Consider the following 17,228-nt stretch of genomic DNA (forward strand, 5'->3'; position numbering starts at 1 on the left):
GGTCGCCTCAGCTGTGGTATTTATAGTGCACACACTCCCCGGTGTACAAAGTAAACACGGCTGACACTGACAGGTACCGCGCCGACCTGAGCGGGAAGCTAACCTTTTGCAGCCGGCCGCCGAACAATTCATCAACACGACGCGCCGAGCCGAGCCTCGGCCGGGTGCCGACGAGGAGACGTTTTTATCCTCTTTCCCCTCTCTTTCATATCGAATCAAGCTCATCAATAGTCATGAGAGCAGATTAAAATGTTTTATCGCCGTCTCTGTCCGGATCCGCGCGGCGGACGCATTTCCTTTAACACAACTATATTGAGGAGCTAAATTCTCATTACTCCGCACATATCGGAGAGGGTTCCCAAAGCGGTGGCTACGGCGACAGAGGCGCTGGTATTAAATCTCTCCTCTGCAGGGTCTGATTATTTGTTGTGCAACGTCGCCTTTCTTTCATTTGGAACGTTTAAAGCACGAACCTGTTTTAAGAAGGTGGAATTAATATCCGAAAACATGAACGACTGTAAAAACTAAGGTCTTACCTTGGTGGCCGTGCGACGTCATGACTGACAGGCGGTCACCGCCCCTCTCGTCGCGTGTCGGCGTGTCACGGATGTGTCGCGGGTTTTCGAGCAGGCGTGGGCGCGTCCTACGTGGCGGCGATCAGGAGGCCGCCGAGGAGCGGGGGCGCGTCGGGGCCGATCCGGGTCTCGGCGCGGTCGAACGGGAAGCGTGGGGCCGACGTGCAGCAGCGGCTGCGGCCAATCTCCATCAGCGGATCGATCCGGCCGCTCCGATCACAGAGGCGGGGGCTCGTCGGCGAGCGGCCTGTCGGACGGGGCGAGAGAGAAGTGGCAAAGTCAGTACCACGCCGATTTCTGGAAAGCGGCGTATGGATTTTAAATTTGCGAAAAGTGGCGGCGGTGTCAGCACGAGTGCATAGGTGCATCCTTTTAACGTCTCCCTCTCACTCGCACGCATACATCAGTTTGATCGTTACTTATGGCATCGATCTCTCGGTGACACTAATACGGACGTAACAGCTGTTGACTGAAGCCTTGGGATCCTCTTACAGTTCGGGCCTTGATATGGCTTGATCGTCAATAAATGTTAAAAAGGACTCTTGACAGTTTTACGTCCGCGTACGAATACGCGGCAGCTTCGCGGCCGTCCATCAGCTGTCTGAGGACGCGGATCGAGTCTTTCTGGAGACGCTTGTTCTTTTCTTTGTTTTTTTTGTTTGTTTTTCTCAAGGCTGAACTACCTTGAGCCCAGAGCACAAGTGTCAGACACAATCGAGCCCAGAGCATCACTTCGTACCACTACAAATAAATAATAAGGAGAAAAAAAAAAAGGGCGGGGGGTAAAACTGCCCGAGGGCAGTGGAGCAGGCTTGGGGTGGGGGGGTGGGGGGGGGGGTTAGCGTGCATGATCACGCCCTTGTGTGTGTGTTGGCAGAGGTCTCAGAGGTCCTCTGAAGCAGTACGGATGTGTGTGCATTAAAAGACAGGGAGAAAGAAGGGTGGGGTGGGGTGGGGGTCTCAAGACAAGAGGGCCAGACAGTGCAGCCGCGGGACAAATTGCGCCCCCCCCACCCCACCGCCTGCCGCCGTCTCTTCCCCAAAAGAAAAAAAAGTCGGTCACTGCACAGAGCACGCTCACTTGCGCTTTGTGATGGAAAAGCGAAGCGAGGAGGGGGTGATCGGGGAGGGGGGGGGGGGGGGGACGAAACGTGTGGGGAGAAGCTGACTCTCGGCGGGGGGTGGGTGGATGGGCTCCGTGCCACACCATTCTCCCGGGGCATCTCCTCTGTCTCGGGAGGGGTGCTCATGTGCGTGAGCGCCGGGGCCATTGTCCCGAAAACGAGGTGGCCTGATGCGGGGTGACAGATCTGGGGACGGGGGGGGGGGGGGGGGGCGAACCCTGAAGCCCAAAGTGAAGAAATAATAAATGATGCACAACAGACCTGGAAGATGGGTTTAAGGCATTATAAGAGGAAAAAAAAGAGAAATAAAGAAAGAGAGAATCAATTAACATTCAACCAGAGGACAACTTTAGGCAACACTGCGAATGCCTGAAATGTGCAAAAAAAAGGTGAATGTCTTTTTCGCCTTTTTGCTCCTAAAAAAAAGACACTTTAAAACAGTGCCGATTTTTTTGGGTGTCGCTTTAACAGCTCGTACGCCCCCATTCACAAAAAAAACGAAAAAAAAAAAAAAAAAAAAAACAGGAGATTGACGCATGCAGAGAATTACCACCGCCCATCCCGAACCATTCACTCCAAAAAAAAAAAAAAAAAAAAAAAAAAAAAAACACACACGCACACACACACACACAGAGAGAGAGAGAGGCCCGTACCTTCATTTTCACGCGTTTTTCTCGAAAAACAACACGAGGCGACAGGAGAGCGCTGCCGTATACTGTACGTTGCGTTAAAGCCCGTGGCTCGGGCCGTGGACTATAAATAGCTCAGCAACAATCGGCATAATAAACAACGCCAGTCCGTTCCCCCTCCTCCTCCTCCTCCTCCTCCTTCTTACACACTTCCCGCCCGCTACGGCGTCAAGAAACCGTACGCAAAGCTTTAGCGAAACGGTTTAATTAACACATATAAAGCAAAATTCACCCCTACCGCATCCAGACACTCAAAAAGCCGCCGCTAAATCGTTACAGCCGGGGAAGCCGGAGCAGAAACTTGAGCCGGACATTGTTTTGATGAAGCCTGTCTGCGTGCGTCGCATCCCCGCCTGAGTATCAACATCAAAGCGGCGCTCGTTCGTTCGCTCCCTCGCTCGCTCCCTCGTTCATCCGCGAGCCGCTCACCTCCACGAGCCAGGAGCAGCTCCCCTCTAACCACCGTCGTGTCCCGTCCCGCAGCCGCACGGGGCTTCCTAGTCCGCTCCCATCACGCTATCGCCCTCTCGCCGTGTTTCTCTCTCTCTTTCTTTTTTCTTTTTGCTCTCGGCCCAAGAGGAAAAGGGGGGACGAGCAAAATTCATCTCCTGACAGATTCCGCCATACTGGATTTTTTTTTTTTTTTTTTTTTTTCAGCGTCACATGGAGGAGCGCCCCTGCATTTACCAGAGGCGGGGTCAGACCAGCAGACGGGCTGATGAAAATGTGATCAAATACCAGAGTGCGGCTTGATATGTGTGTGTGTGTGTTTTGCGTGCGTGTGTCGAGATTATGGTTGAGGTGGGAGAAAAGTCTCTGGGCGTGTCCCGTATTTGTAATATTACAACATGCACTTCCTGAACAGCCTTTCATAACTTTATCTTATCCTCAATAACAGCGCTGTCACACTCATGTACACTTCACTTGTCAGTTTATTAGGTACACTACTAGGCAGGGGTGTCAACTCGTTTTAGTTTCAGGGGGCCGCATGTAGCCCAAAATTTCATCCCAAGTAAAATAACAGCATAATGACAATAATTACCATTTGTTTTTGTGCAAAGAAGAACAAGTAAATTAGGAGAATGTTTACATTTAATAAACTATCCTTCAAAAAATCAAAAAAAATTCTTTAAATTTTTTTTTTATTTGGACTCGTTGCTGTCTGCTGTTTAGTCCTGGGACTCAATGTTGTGTTCAGTCCACTTCTTTTTCTAAAACATTGCACTCTCCTGTGTAATTTTCACACTTCACACTGCAAGTTCATGCCGCGGGCCAGATTGGACCCTCTGGCGGGCCGCTTTTGGCCTGAGGCCCTTATGTTTGACACCTGTGTTTTATAGTGTCAGTATCAGAATCAGAAATACTTTATCGATCCCTGGTTAGTACAATAAGCTACGGTATAAAACTGCAAAAAATTAAGGAAACTATATATATAGACCTATATATATATATACACACAATAAAATATATACCGATCAGCCACAACAATAAAACCACTGACAGGACATGTGACGTAAATAATACTGACTATTTCCCATCAATGCAATGTTCTGCCTTAAAACTTTTTATGTGGATGTTGCTTATACATGTAACACCCACTTAGCCCAGACGAGACGCAACAGCAATTACACTCATTGATGGCAGCAGCCTAGTTCTGTTGTATTATTTGCGTCTTTGTTTGTCGTAGATTGCTGCAATTCCTCTCATTTTCCGTGCACTGCATTGAATATAAACAGTATTATGTATTGTAATGACTACTTACTGCTTGTAATTTGGTTTCAGCGACACACACGCACACAGAGCATCAAACAATGGTTCTCGTCACCGTTTCTTTGCGTCTGTCTCTCAGAAATGAAAGGAAAAATAAGGAATATGGCAATAGAGAGAAATTGGCTGCCTGAGATTTAGTGCCGCATTTCGAGCCCTCCCTCCATTATTAAGTACTTTCCATAACCGGTGGTGGCAAAATGGAACACATTTTTATTCAGTTCCTGCTCATTGCAACATGAAATGCCCTCCCCGCTGCCTGCGCTAATCCAATATGCTTTTATTTCCATTACTTTATATTTGATTTTGCATCTCAGCAGCCACCCACAGGCAGAACTGCAACACCGCTGCCCGTTTTGGCTGACTCGATTACTGTAATACGCTAACTGGTGTCTATGTAGGCTACATCTGCAGGCGGAGACGGCGTTATTATTCACCAAGTGCAGGTAGACTACACAGCTCTGCTTTCTTGCCTCCAGGCCTCCTTTGACGGCTGACTGGAGTTCAGAGAGAAATTTTTTTGGAAGGATCTGATTCTGGGGCTGAATGAGCCCAGCCAGCTCCCTGAAGAGCAGAAGGGGCTGAAACATGACTTAACTTCATCTGTGCCAAGTTCTGTGCCAGGCTGCCATTCAGGAGAGAAGAAGAAAATATTTGACACATAGAGACGAACAAGAACTGCTGCATTAAATCAACTTGTATTTTCATTTTTGTGTGTAGGATCATTGTAATTGGAGTTGTGATTAATGAATTTAATTTATAACATTTAGGTTGAATTGGTCAACCAATTTACTTACCTATTACAGTTGACCATTTTTAGCATTTAGCTCATTGTTTTAATTTAAAAAAAATAATTAAACATTTTAAATGTTACTTATAGCTATCTACTGTAACTGTAATTAATTTTTTTTCTTTAATGATATGTTGCAAGCTATTTCCCAACTTAGGCCATTTGAAACTATTTACACTAAACCTTTAGCTAACACTTATAAACTGTTTAACCTTCGGCTAAATATTAAGTTTAGCCAACAATTAATAACTGTTTATCCATAACCTTTGACTAACTAGTGTAAACTGTTGTTCCAAAACCTGTTCATTAGCTTTTGTTTAGCTAACAATTCTAAACTGTTTATTCGCTAGCGTTGGCAAGCTATGTTAGCCACAAATGTATCAGTTATGGCAAACTTTTTTAAACCTTCCATCCACCAGTTAAAGCTATTTTAATAGTCTCATCTCATCTTCTACTACTGCTTATTGTCACTAGAGTCGTGGGGGTTGCTGGAGTCTATCCCAGTTGCCATCGGGCGAGAGGCGGGAAAAACCCTGGACAGGTCGCCAGTCCATCGCAGTGTTATTTTCAAACAGTATTTTAGCCATTTATCCAAGAATTTTAATTGGTTTTGTCTATGTTTACATTGCAAATTTGATGCTAGCTATTTTTGTAACAACTTTCGTTACCTTTGGCTAATGATATATAGCTGTTAGCTAACTATCTTTCAAACTGTTATTGTTTTTTCAAATTTTTGCAAATGATTTTGAACTGTATCCATAATGTTTAGCTGTTTTAAACTGTTAACTATTTCAAATTGGTAACAATTTTTTTTTTAGCCAAAAAATGTATCTATTGCTACTTGAATCATTACCTTTTAGCATTTTAGAAATTAGCTTAAATCTTCCGAGTGCTAACTTGCCTACACACACCTTTTTTGCTTTAATGTCTTACAATTAACTCAATATTTTTTTATTTTAAAAACATTAAATAGTTATTTCAAATGTTTTTAAATCTTTAGCTGAGCTAGCTAAGATAAACTTTCTTTCCGAGCGACAATAGGGATAAGTTGCCTCCAGTTATAACTCACTGTTTATAGCTAATAACTTAAAAGATTGTAGTTACATGAATTTGGTTAATTAGCATTTCTCCTTTTCACTCAGCACAGGGAAATGAGAGTCAGGGTCGTCAGCAACTCGGCTGACAGCAATTGGTCAAGGGCACCTCAACAGGGCCAGATGCTAACTTGCTACGGCCCTGACCTTCTCGCAGTCACTATCAACATTTTTTAAAACTAAAAAGAGAAGACCTTCTCGTGTTATTTTTAACTCTGCCCCGGCTTCTCTTCCACTACACTACAACTTGCATTTATTAATCGAGGTCGCTGCCGCTTTGGAGTACAGGGAAGGCCCAGTGGGACAGCCGTATCCATAGCAACAGAGGATTCTAATTTGTGGATGAGCTACAGAGCTTCGGTTACGTAAGGCCGTCTGTCTTGGAGGCAACTCGGGTGTTGTGCTTGAGTAAGCTGTTTGGGGCCGTTAACCTCAAAGCCTTATGATTGCAGACCTTCTGTGTGTGCTGTGCATAAATACAAACAGAAGACATTTTTTAAAAAACAAACAAACAAAAAAACACCTGCAAAATTGTTTTAGCTTTTGAAAACACACCGTTCTCTAACATAATTAAACTAGGACAGCAATAACCAAAAGTATAATAGACAATAGAGATAATAAATAGCAATTCTAGTTTGAGGGCATAGTCACGGCTTAAGCTAAATGCTAACATGAGCAGAACTATGTTGCTAACGCACTAACGTTAGCGGTACATTTTTACAGTCATACCACAAAGTATTTTGACTTCTGTCGATGGATTACATGGATAAACAGAAGCTTGGTTGATCCTGAAGGGAATAATAATAATCTTTATTTGACCAGATTTGTCTAACTAAATATATAAATACATAAAAAAAAAATTTCAAGAGATACTTGGCTAGGGTAACAGCAGTACATACAGTATTTAAATCTATTAAAACAAGAAATAAGAAGACAAAGTCAAATGCAAGTACAGAGCATGGCCAAATTAAAGTACTTATAACATAGGTCTTAAACAGGGGGTCCGCAACCCCTAGAGGGTCCATGGAGGTACTGTAGTGGGGTTGCAAAATTTTTGGTTGAGTAGACATTTATATATAGAGATATTTTCCCCTTCAAATTCAAATTCCTTTAAATACACATTAACATGAAACCAACATATTTCAGTAAAGCGATACATGGAGGCAGACGTCTTCTGTGTATTATTTGAATACCTTAATACTGAATGCAAAATGATAATAACAATGTATATTTACAAAAAGCAATAGGCCGAGTTTAATATAGAACACATATAGTAGGTAGGGGGTTGCAGCTATGGGTAGCCTCATGCTCTGCAAAACGTAGCCTAGCTAAACAAACAAGCAAAAAAACACATTATTTGTAGTTCATTAAGACTGTAATTAATAAAACGCTATAAAATCTGTACTAATGTTAAAAGAAGATTGCCTCGCGTTAAAACAAAGCACAGAGTTTGTACTTGTGCTGTCGGGGAGAACAAATTGCTCTTGGACATCTGCATCTGTATTGTTTGTCTATGGGCTTTTGCTGACGCAGACGCGCATAAAACACTCAAATGTGTGTATACGTGCGAGTGTGCGAGTGAGAGCGTCCAGGGCAGTGATGTCAAAGCAGGGATTAGATTGGCTTATATTGCCCAGAGCAGCACATTCGCAATTCAGTGAACACACTGCCAAATCGCTGATTATGTTACTTTAACTATTTTGCATCCAGGAGAGGATGCATCGCCTCTTTCCGCTTCAGAGCTATGTCATGTGTGTTCCCATGAGTCTTTGCCTTTAAAAGCATCTGTACCAAAGAACCTTACATGGTTTTAGCCCAGATCCCGAGTAACGGTGATCTAAAAATACACAGTGCAGCAGCAGGGCTTGAAAGTCAACAGGCGAGTGCGTAGGGCCTCCGCTAACCTCCGCTCCGCTACCACAGCAGACACATCACACGCAGGCTGTGGACCAGACCACTTGCAGTACACACATAACTGACTGTTAGTGGTTTGAGAAGGGAAGCTGTCGTCTCACCCAGCGCGCTCCCACATGAGTCAGACGCCGCGTGCAGACAAAGCTCGCAGACCTCAGCGTCATAAAGAAGGCTCGCTTTGCCATCACACGGCGTTTGACGGCTTCAAGCATACATTCATACTGTTATGCATCGAGGCCTTTCTTTGTATGTTTGGTTACTTTAAATGAAATGTGAAATCTTTCCAGGACGCCTTAAAACAGGAGCGTTTAAGAGAGAAAAGGAGCAGTAAAGAGTTCTTGTTAAAAAGAAGCAGAGTCGAGGCTTCTTACAGTCGAGCCAGTTAGTCTAAAACTTTCCATCAAAGCCACGCTGAGCTGCATGGAGTAATTACCTCTCACACAGTAACAGCTCCCAGGCCTTATTACTGATACTGTTTGCATGCATGTGTGTGTAAAGGTGCACGCACACACACTCACAGCGGATGCTTCCATGTCCTGGGCAGGCGGTGCGCGTTTCCATGTGTGCACATATAAAGAAAAAGCACCCCAGAGTGTCCTGTTTTTCAGACATAAACCAGCTTGCTGGGGTGATAAACCCAGAAATGTTGTTATGACGGGTCGCTCCTGGTCTCCGCTGTCCCGATGACGGCAGAGAGAGGGCCACCCAATGCGATGCTCCAGAGCGTGAGGGTAAAAACAGGCAGAATTAAGATCAAACTGTAAGGCGCAAATTCTCTCTATCAGTTCTAGAAATGTAGGTTAAAATACATTTTCTTATGCTACGTACTTATTGTTGCTGCTGGAGATTATGACTGGTTCATCAATAGAAATATTTTATTATAATCAAGTAAAAAAATCATGTTGAATAATTCTCATATTAAAAGGGAAAAAAATGACTTTTCTGACATCTTTCCTTTTTGTTTGTGAAATATTGGATCGTTCCGTCCATTTGCCGCAAATGTTAGCTAAATGTGCTAAGCAAAGATGGCTAAGGGTGAAATGTATGCCTACTTATCATTAGCTCGGTCACTGTGAGCATTGTTAGCATCCTAATGTTAGCGTACTGATGTTATCATCCTAATGTAAGCATGTTTAAGTTATCGTTCTAATATTAGCATGCTGATGTTATGGTCCTAATGTTAGCATGCCGAAGTAATCATTCTAATGTTAGCATGTTGAATTTATCATTCTAATGTTAGCATCTTGATGTTATCATCCTAATGTTAGCATCCAGATGTTATCATCCTAATGTAAGCATGTTGAAATTATCATCCTAATGCTAGCATGCTGAAGTTATCATTCTGTTCATGCTGCTGTCAGCAAAATGTCATCAGTCTCTAAGCTTAAATTTTTCTGTTTGTAAAAAGCTGTTTGTTTCTCTTAGCTATAGGTACAGTTGCAGTTCCACACCCATCAATGACCCGTGATGTCTTGAGGAAGTGAAAATCCTGAAAGAACCTCCCATGTCTAGATTTTAATGGAGACTGTGACTGTCTCATGATAATCTAAGTTTTTTTTTTTCTTCGGGGAAACAGTGACTACTTGCCATATTTTGGTATGAATATAAGATAATCTGATTATATGAAAAAATATCAGCTACTGGATCGGTGTAGGGTTCATCCCTCAAGATCAACTGCCACGCATCCGTAGTAAAAATGTCCCAAAGTGTGATTCATATTCCCATATTAGCGTGATAATGTCAGAGGCGTCTAAGTTACGTTAGCAGGAGCTGAGCTGCTGCCTCAATGGACAGAAAAAAACAACTGCCAAGTGCAGAAAGACACCGATGAAATAAAGAGGCTGTTGCGACTAATGTCATTTAACTTTCCAGCATGAAAGTTTGGCGGCCTCTTCCAGCGTTAGTCATAACTGAACGGAGAGTTTATAAATCTCTCACTCGGTGCAGATTTAAAACGTCTAAATAACGCACACCCTGATATTTCCATGTCCCGCCACATCATGAGATGGTTGTATTTTTCCAGGGAAGGCTTCAAATGGAGGGCCCGAGCAGCCAGTAAAACCTACTTTGGCATGCAGTCAGTCAGCGCTGCCAGCAGCATATAGGAGGAGGTATAAAATTCCAACCAAAAAAAAAACAAAAAAAAAACTGATGTAGACAAACTGTGTAAAGTGTTCATAAAACATGATGGAGGATTTTTTTTGGATGTTTGATGGAGGGATTATGGAAGAGAGAACGGCCCCATTCCTTAAGTATTCCCTGTGGTTTTACTGCACTTTAATGAATATACATATATACATACGCGTGAAGTGCATACTCTCAGACGTACAATACACTTTTTGTTTCAATCACAGAAAGGAAATAGTTCCAGAGGTCAAGCTGTGCAGATCAGAAGCGACCACACTTGAACAACTTCACCACAGGACCCACAAACACTGAACAAAAAGGGAACTTCTTCATCTCACTTACCGTGTGACTCACTGGGACAAATGTAAAAAAAAAAAAAAAAAAAAGGTTAAATTTTATTCACACAGTTGTAGTTTAACCGCAATAGACTCATAAAAATGACATTATGACCAAGTATAACACTTGACAGTCGCGATAGCTTAAATTAAAGGACTTATCTTATCTTATCTTGAAAACTATACAACAGTGAAGCAATGGATGAGCACTTTGTAATGACAATTTAGAACTGAGTAAGCAGCCAAGTAATGATTAATGTTCCCATACATGGAAACAGAAATAGAACAATACTTTGTACACGATAACGCACATGATACAGGTTTTTCAAGAACTGAGAGGCAAATAAGTAAATGTGAAAAGGAAAAGGAATTAACAAGGACATGCCCCTAAATGTTTGGTCATTAATTTGGCAAATCAATTTTGTTCACGTTTTGCATTTCTCCCTAAATTTGGATAAATGTCACGCTTCACTGAGCAAGTTTTTATTTATCTCTTATATTTAGTCATTACTCTTCTGTATACAATACTAATAAAATATTATACGCGTTTTTTTTATTATTGTTGTTGCTTTTTATTATCTCAAGCGAGTAGTAGTGTTTTCTTTTAATCGTTTTGTCAACGTCGCCATCTTGTGGACGCAGTGGTAAACGGCATTTAAAGTGTCACAGTCAGGGATGTGCGCTGCCACTGTTTTTTCTTTCGAGCCGATACCAAGTAACACCGAGGCTCACCTCCCGATTCCGATACTTATACATATACATAGACGTCTACTTGTGTGGATATGAAAATGATGACTTCTACAATAAGCGTTTGTGAATGTAATTATGAAAAAAAAAAAAAAATTATACCCCCGTGTAAAAATTAAACAAGCTGCCAAATACCAGACAAAGACAATGTGTGCAAATCAACAAGTTGACTGACAATGAGCAAATCACATTTTAAAAAAAGAAAGAAAAAAATATCCCAATTATATATGTGTTTGGTAAGAGACGATGCAACAGCATGTTAGTCACGTGTATATGCCTTGATTATATATATATATATGTATATATATATGTATATATATATACACACACACACACATACATACATGGTATCGATATGATGTGACGGAAGGTCGATTCTACGAAAACAAACGTATACATCGGAAATATCGATATTTCTGGATCGAAAAGCACATACTCACTGTGTCCGACGTCATCATTACGCGTCCGTCTCTGTAAGTCGCTGAAGCATGTGAGGAAAACATGGAGGGGCAGCTTTTATGACATTTAGCTGCCGTTTGTTTAAATCCGTGTGACACTGACGCTAACGTTGACGATTAAAAGCGTACCTTTTGTCTCCGTTCGTATTCCAGAGTCGGGTTTGCTAACTTCGCTTTAGTCACGCGCGCTGCTTTTCGGTTGTTTTGCTAGCGCTCAGCCCGCTGATAGCATGGATACCACGGGGGAAAATGCATTGGACATCCACGGAGACGAGGAAATCATCGAAGTCATCGACCTACACGACACGGAGCCTGAACCAGGTGGGTAGCAAAACAATTCTCAAGTCACTTAGCTTTATGCTAATGCTAACTGCGACAACAATTCACAGGAGCTTCAAAGGAGTGATCGCTACAGAAATTAAATGTGTAAATTAGATGGTGTTGACATAGTTAAGGCTCATGAAAACAAGTTCCAAGGTTTAAAAAAATAAGTTGGAAATAAAACAACACTTTCTGGACAACAAATCACTCCATATTCTTTAATATTTTTTAACAATACCGAATTTGTTACATTACTGTGCAGAGATTTGGGGCAATACCTTTAAATATACACACAACCAATACTGCAAAAACAAAAAAAAACAAACATTTTTTTTTATAAAATCAAAAATATTGAAATTTTGTATTATGCAACAGACTGACTGGAAACTTTTTTCTTTTTTTTTTGTATTACGTGTTCGAAATGAAGCACATAAATAAAATAAATTGTGTCCTCTTTTAGATGACCTGGCCGATGAGTTGGGGGACGTCGACTTTGAGGAGCCTGGAATCGCCGACGACGAAGGCTGGGAGACGGAGGACGAGATGGAAGCTGAGGCAGAGCAGGACGACAGCGAGCTCACCTTCTCCAAACACACAGGTAGAGGATTCCTGCCTCGGATTATCTACCCAGGAGCCTCTTTTTAACACAAAACGCAATTTTTTTCCCGTTTCTTTTAGTGTGAAGAAGAACAAATAAATATAAATAAGTACAATTTGGGCTCATTGTTGTCTGCTGTTTAGTCCTAGGTCTTAGTGTTGCATTCTGTCCACTTCTCTGACAAAAAGAAGTGGACAAATTAGATATTTACACTGAAAAATTGCAGTAATTTTTGCACCTTTTTGCAAATTCATGCCACGGGCCAGATTTGACCCTCCGGCGGCCCGCTTTTGGCCCGCGGGCCGCATGTTTGACGCCTGCGTTTCAATGGTTAAACCCCCTGGACGTTCCTCTCCAGGCTCGGTGTTCTGCGTGAGTTTGGACCCGGCGACGAACAGCTTGGCGGTGACGGGAGGAGAGGACGACAAGGCGTACGTGTGGAGGGTGAGCGACGGAGAGGTCCTGTTGGAGTGCACGGGTGAGCGTTGCAAAAACTACGTTACAAAAAAAGAATGAGCTGTAATAAGAGAACAAACAAAGCCTTTTATTAAGAGTGAACATCTTTGTTGTCTACTCTGTGCAAGCTCTCTAAAAGCGGTTTATTCCCTTTCGTGTCCGCAGGTCACAAAGACTCGGTGACGTGCGCCATGTTCAGCCACGACTCGTCCATGGTGGCCTCGGGCGACATGAGCGGCATGATCAAAGTCTGGAAGGTAGACACCAAAGAGGAGATCTGGTCCTTCGAAGTGGGCGACCTGGAGGTGAGCGCCCGGGAGCTGCTTGAGGAGAAGTGGCGTGTGTTTAAGAGTCCAAAAACACCCAAAATGTTTAGCTTTGCGCATCTGTAAGCACTTGTTTTTTTTATTGGGGCTGGAGGAATTTATGAGGAATTGAGAAAGGCTGACTGCCCAGACTGAAGATGTGGAGGAAGTGAATGATCAAGACCCGCTCCAAATCCTCTGACATGTTTGCATGTAAAGATAGTTGATGAGCTGCGCTTCGTCCCCAGTGGTTGGAGTGGCACCCCTGCGCTCCAGTGCTCCTGGCCGGGACGAACGACGGCAACGTGTGGATGTGGAAGGTCCCCTCAGGAGACTGTAAAACCTTCCAGAGTCCAACGTGTCAGGCCACCAGCGGCAAGATCCTCCCTGACGGTGAGGGATTGCAATAATAAAAAATAAAAAAATCAATTGATGATCCACATCCCTTCAATTAACTTTTATTATTTCTCTTCAGGTAAGCGGGCGGTTGTGGGATATGGGGATGGAAGTGTGCGCGTGTGGGACTTGAAGCAAGGGAACACCATCCACGTCATAAAAGGTGCGTTTTACGTTGTGGTCTGATTTTTTAATTGGCCAATCAAAGCAGCGGTTTCGGGTTGTTGTAAAAAATCTGGTCGGACAGGTCACGACGGACACCAGGGGCCGCTGACCTGCCTGGCGTGCAACAAGGACGGCTCTCTGGTGCTGACGGGCTCGGTGGACGGCTGCTCCAAGCTCATCAACACCGCCACGGGCAAGGTGGGTGCTTTTAATGACAAGGCCACGAGAAAGGAAGGGGGAAGCGTCGTCTAGCTGCTTCCAACGTCCTTGTTTATGTGTGTGTGTGAAGGTGGTCGGAGTGTTCCCAGCGGACGGAGGCAAAGCGAAAGCATCCGAAGACGAGGACGAATCCAACTCGGTGGAATCAGTCGGGTTCTGCAACATGTGAGTTGAGAAGCTCGTCTTTTTTATGCATGAATGACGTTCAGCTCCTTAAAAGCTTCACGTCTCTTTGTCTCACGCAGCCTGCCTCTCATAGCCGTGGCGTACTTGGATGGGACTCTGGCCTTATATGACCTCTCCACGCAGGTCCTGAGGCACAGGTGCCAACATGAGGTAATGAGAGAGAGAGGCACAGTTTGTGTGTGTTTAGTCCAGATCTCCATGCATACCGCCTTGTGCGCATACACGCCTCAGCTCTATGTAGTGTGCAGTGAGATCACAAATCTCCTAGCAACCTCTGCTTGTGTGCAGATGATGTCTTAATATATACATGCGGAGACGTCCAGTCAGGGAAGTTGTTGTTGCAGTTTGCTCATTAGTTCTGGCAGTAGTTTTTTCTTCCTCTAACAGTCAAAAAATAGGCCGTTCATGCAGCGCGCTAGCTTTTTTTCAATGTGGAAATGGATTTAGTCTGAAAGTTGCCGTCTTTATGTCCATCCAGGCTGGCATCGTTCACCTGCGCTGGGAGGAGACTTCCTCCGTGGTGTCCACATGCAGTTTAGACGGGACGCTGCGTCTATGGGACGCTCGCACGGGCAACATGGTGTCAGAGTACCACGGCCACACCGCAGAGATCCTCGACTTTGCTGTCAACAGGTATGAGTCTACAGCATGATAAATTATTATGGAACGGAACGAAACTAATGTAACATAATGTAATGTAACAAAGTATGTGACTAACGTAAAATAACACAATGTAACTAATGTACATAACGTAACCAACTTAATGTAACTAACATAGCGTAACTATCTAGATAACTAACGTAACATAACATAATATACCTGACGTCCATAACGTAACCAACTTAATGTAACTAACATAACGTAACAACTACGTGACTAGTGTAACGTAACAAAATGTACCTAACATAACATAATTAACGTAATGTAACTAACTACATGACCAATATAACATAACATAATGTACGTAACATAATGTAATTAACATAATGTAACTAACTACGTGGCCAATGACACATAGCATAATGTACCTAACGTACACAATATAACCAACTTAATGTAACTAATGTAACGTAACTAACTACATGAGTAGCGTAACATAACATAAAGTACCTAACTAACTACGTGACTAATGTAACATACCATAATGTACCTAACGTAATGTAACTACGTGACTAGTGTAACATAATATAATGTACCTAACAACGTAACGTAACTACGTGACTAGTGTAACATAATATAATGTACCTAACAACGTAACGTAACTAACATAATGAACGTAACATACCTAATGTAACTAACGTAACATAATGAATGTAACATACCTAATGTAACTAAATACGTGACTAACATAACATAATGAATGTAACGTACCTAATGTAACTAACTACGTGACTAACATAACATAATAAATGTAACATACCTAATGTAACTAAATACGTGACTAACATAACATAATAAATGTAACATACCTAATGTAACTAAATATGTGACTAACATAACATAATGAATGTAACGTACCTAATGTAGCTAAATACGTGACTAACGTAACATAATGTATGTCTCGGGTATATTCCGTGTAACAAACCATCTTAGGTAAATAAACAGGAAGTTGAATTCAAAGATTCCCCTCAGAAAAATGTTCACATCGTCTAACCCTTACCTACTATTAAATTCATTACTCTTTTATACGGATTTGTCCGTTTTGTCTCACCCTCTGCCATCCTTGTCTCTTCCCAGGGAGGCGTCCCTTGCCGTAACAACTTCCGGAGACTATCAGGCGAAAGTCTTCTGCCTCCAGAGACCTGATCGGTAAAAGAACGACAGAGGAGGGAGAGAAGATTAATCAAGGAGAAACGTCAAGAGACATTTAGTGATCAGACTTTTTTTTTTATGTTCTCCGACACTCTGCGGCGCCGTTTTCCTTTCTCCTCTGGATTTTTAAAAATATCCTTTTGTGTGGTCCGGACATCTCACCTGACCGCTTACGGTTAATATTCTGTCTTGAACGCTTGAGCACACCTCAAGCTGTTGAGACATCCTTTAAAACAAACTCTATTTTTGTCCAAGTGCTCTCTCGTTCAAGAATCTAAACAAAGTTAAATTCAAACAGTGATCTATTATAGCTGCCAGCCCTTGACATCCCTTTTTATGTTCAAAAAGATTTAGAGATAAGGCAGATGCAAGAAAAGATGACTTTTATTCCTTAATTGGAGTTTGTGTGTGTGTGGTCTTCCAGCTCCAATTTCTTTGGAGGTAAACTCAAGTGTAAATACAAAAAAAAAAAAATCCATTAAAATCATTTTGAGCCAAGAGGATATTGCGTCATGTGTCATGCGTCGTCACGGTGATGTGAAAGGCCTGAATTTAAGAGGTCTCTTGGTTTGTTTAGACTGGTATCGATTCAGTTTTGAGTCATGTCAGATTGAGTAAAGGGAGCCAGTGAGTCATTCTGCAGAAGCAGATCTTAAAAACGCAACCTTGATGTGATTAAGCGTAGAAACCATGTCATTTCCTTCTGAAGCCAAATAAAACAAACAAAAAAAAAATGTTCTTTATACTTTCCAATAGATGTTTAACCAAAATTTACTTCAGTGTTTTATTGATGTAACTGGCACTGTAGCCACACATATTTCCAACATTAGAACAACATTAACAATAATAATCACTTTAACGTCATACTTATTTATGTGCACATTTTTCCGCAATACGAAGCCTGAAAACAGACGAGTTGAAAAGGATACTAAGCAAAAACGGTTTGATTCATCTTATGACCAGATGAAAAGGAAAATGTTTTTTAACAGAACTGAAAATGTAAAAGAAGCAAGAAACAAAAGAAACTAAACAGCAAAAAATTAATTAGCAGTAAATACTATGAAAATAATTTAATATTCAAATGTGCTATCATGTTATATACATGTATTATTAATATTTCTATAACATAAAGTTAATGTAATATACACAG

At 42.2% G+C, this 17,228-nt stretch overlaps 2 protein-coding genes across 4 annotated transcripts in view; one reads left to right on the forward strand and one right to left on the reverse strand.

The window, feature by feature from the left end:
• The window catches only part of LOC125001263 (histone deacetylase 4-like), a 38,307-nt gene extending 35,049 nt beyond the window's left edge, over positions 1–3,258 (reverse strand). The window contains exons 1-2 of one of the 3 annotated variants that reach the window (XM_047577201.1): positions 2,627–3,258; positions 537–822 (exon numbers count right to left, since the gene is read on the reverse strand). In XM_047577201.1, the coding sequence (XP_047433157.1) occupies positions 537–558 (22 nt within the window). In that variant the 5' untranslated portion in view covers positions 559–822; positions 2,627–3,258. The remainder of the gene's footprint in view (positions 1–536; positions 823–2,626) is intronic. The other 2 variants (XM_047577200.1, XM_047577202.1) reach the window with 2 other exon arrangements.
• An 8,359-nt stretch (positions 3,259–11,617) lies between these two features.
• On the forward strand, positions 11,618–16,351 carry LOC125000537 (angio-associated, migratory cell protein). The gene is made up of 11 exons (XM_047576036.1): positions 11,618–11,941; positions 12,402–12,539; positions 12,898–13,017; positions 13,161–13,300; positions 13,549–13,693; positions 13,776–13,859; positions 13,944–14,059; positions 14,151–14,245; positions 14,326–14,416; positions 14,745–14,899; positions 16,004–16,351. The coding sequence occupies exons 1-11, from the start codon at positions 11,851–11,853 to the stop codon at positions 16,077–16,079; spliced, it is 1,251 nt and encodes a 416-aa protein (XP_047431992.1). The 5' UTR covers positions 11,618–11,850; the 3' UTR covers positions 16,080–16,351.
• The last annotated feature ends 877 nt before the right edge of the window (positions 16,352–17,228 follow it).

The sequence above is a fragment of the Mugil cephalus genome, chromosome 23 (assembly GCF_022458985.1).
Source record: "Mugil cephalus isolate CIBA_MC_2020 chromosome 23, CIBA_Mcephalus_1.1, whole genome shotgun sequence".
Classification (NCBI taxonomy): domain Eukaryota; kingdom Metazoa; phylum Chordata; class Actinopteri; order Mugiliformes; family Mugilidae; genus Mugil; species Mugil cephalus.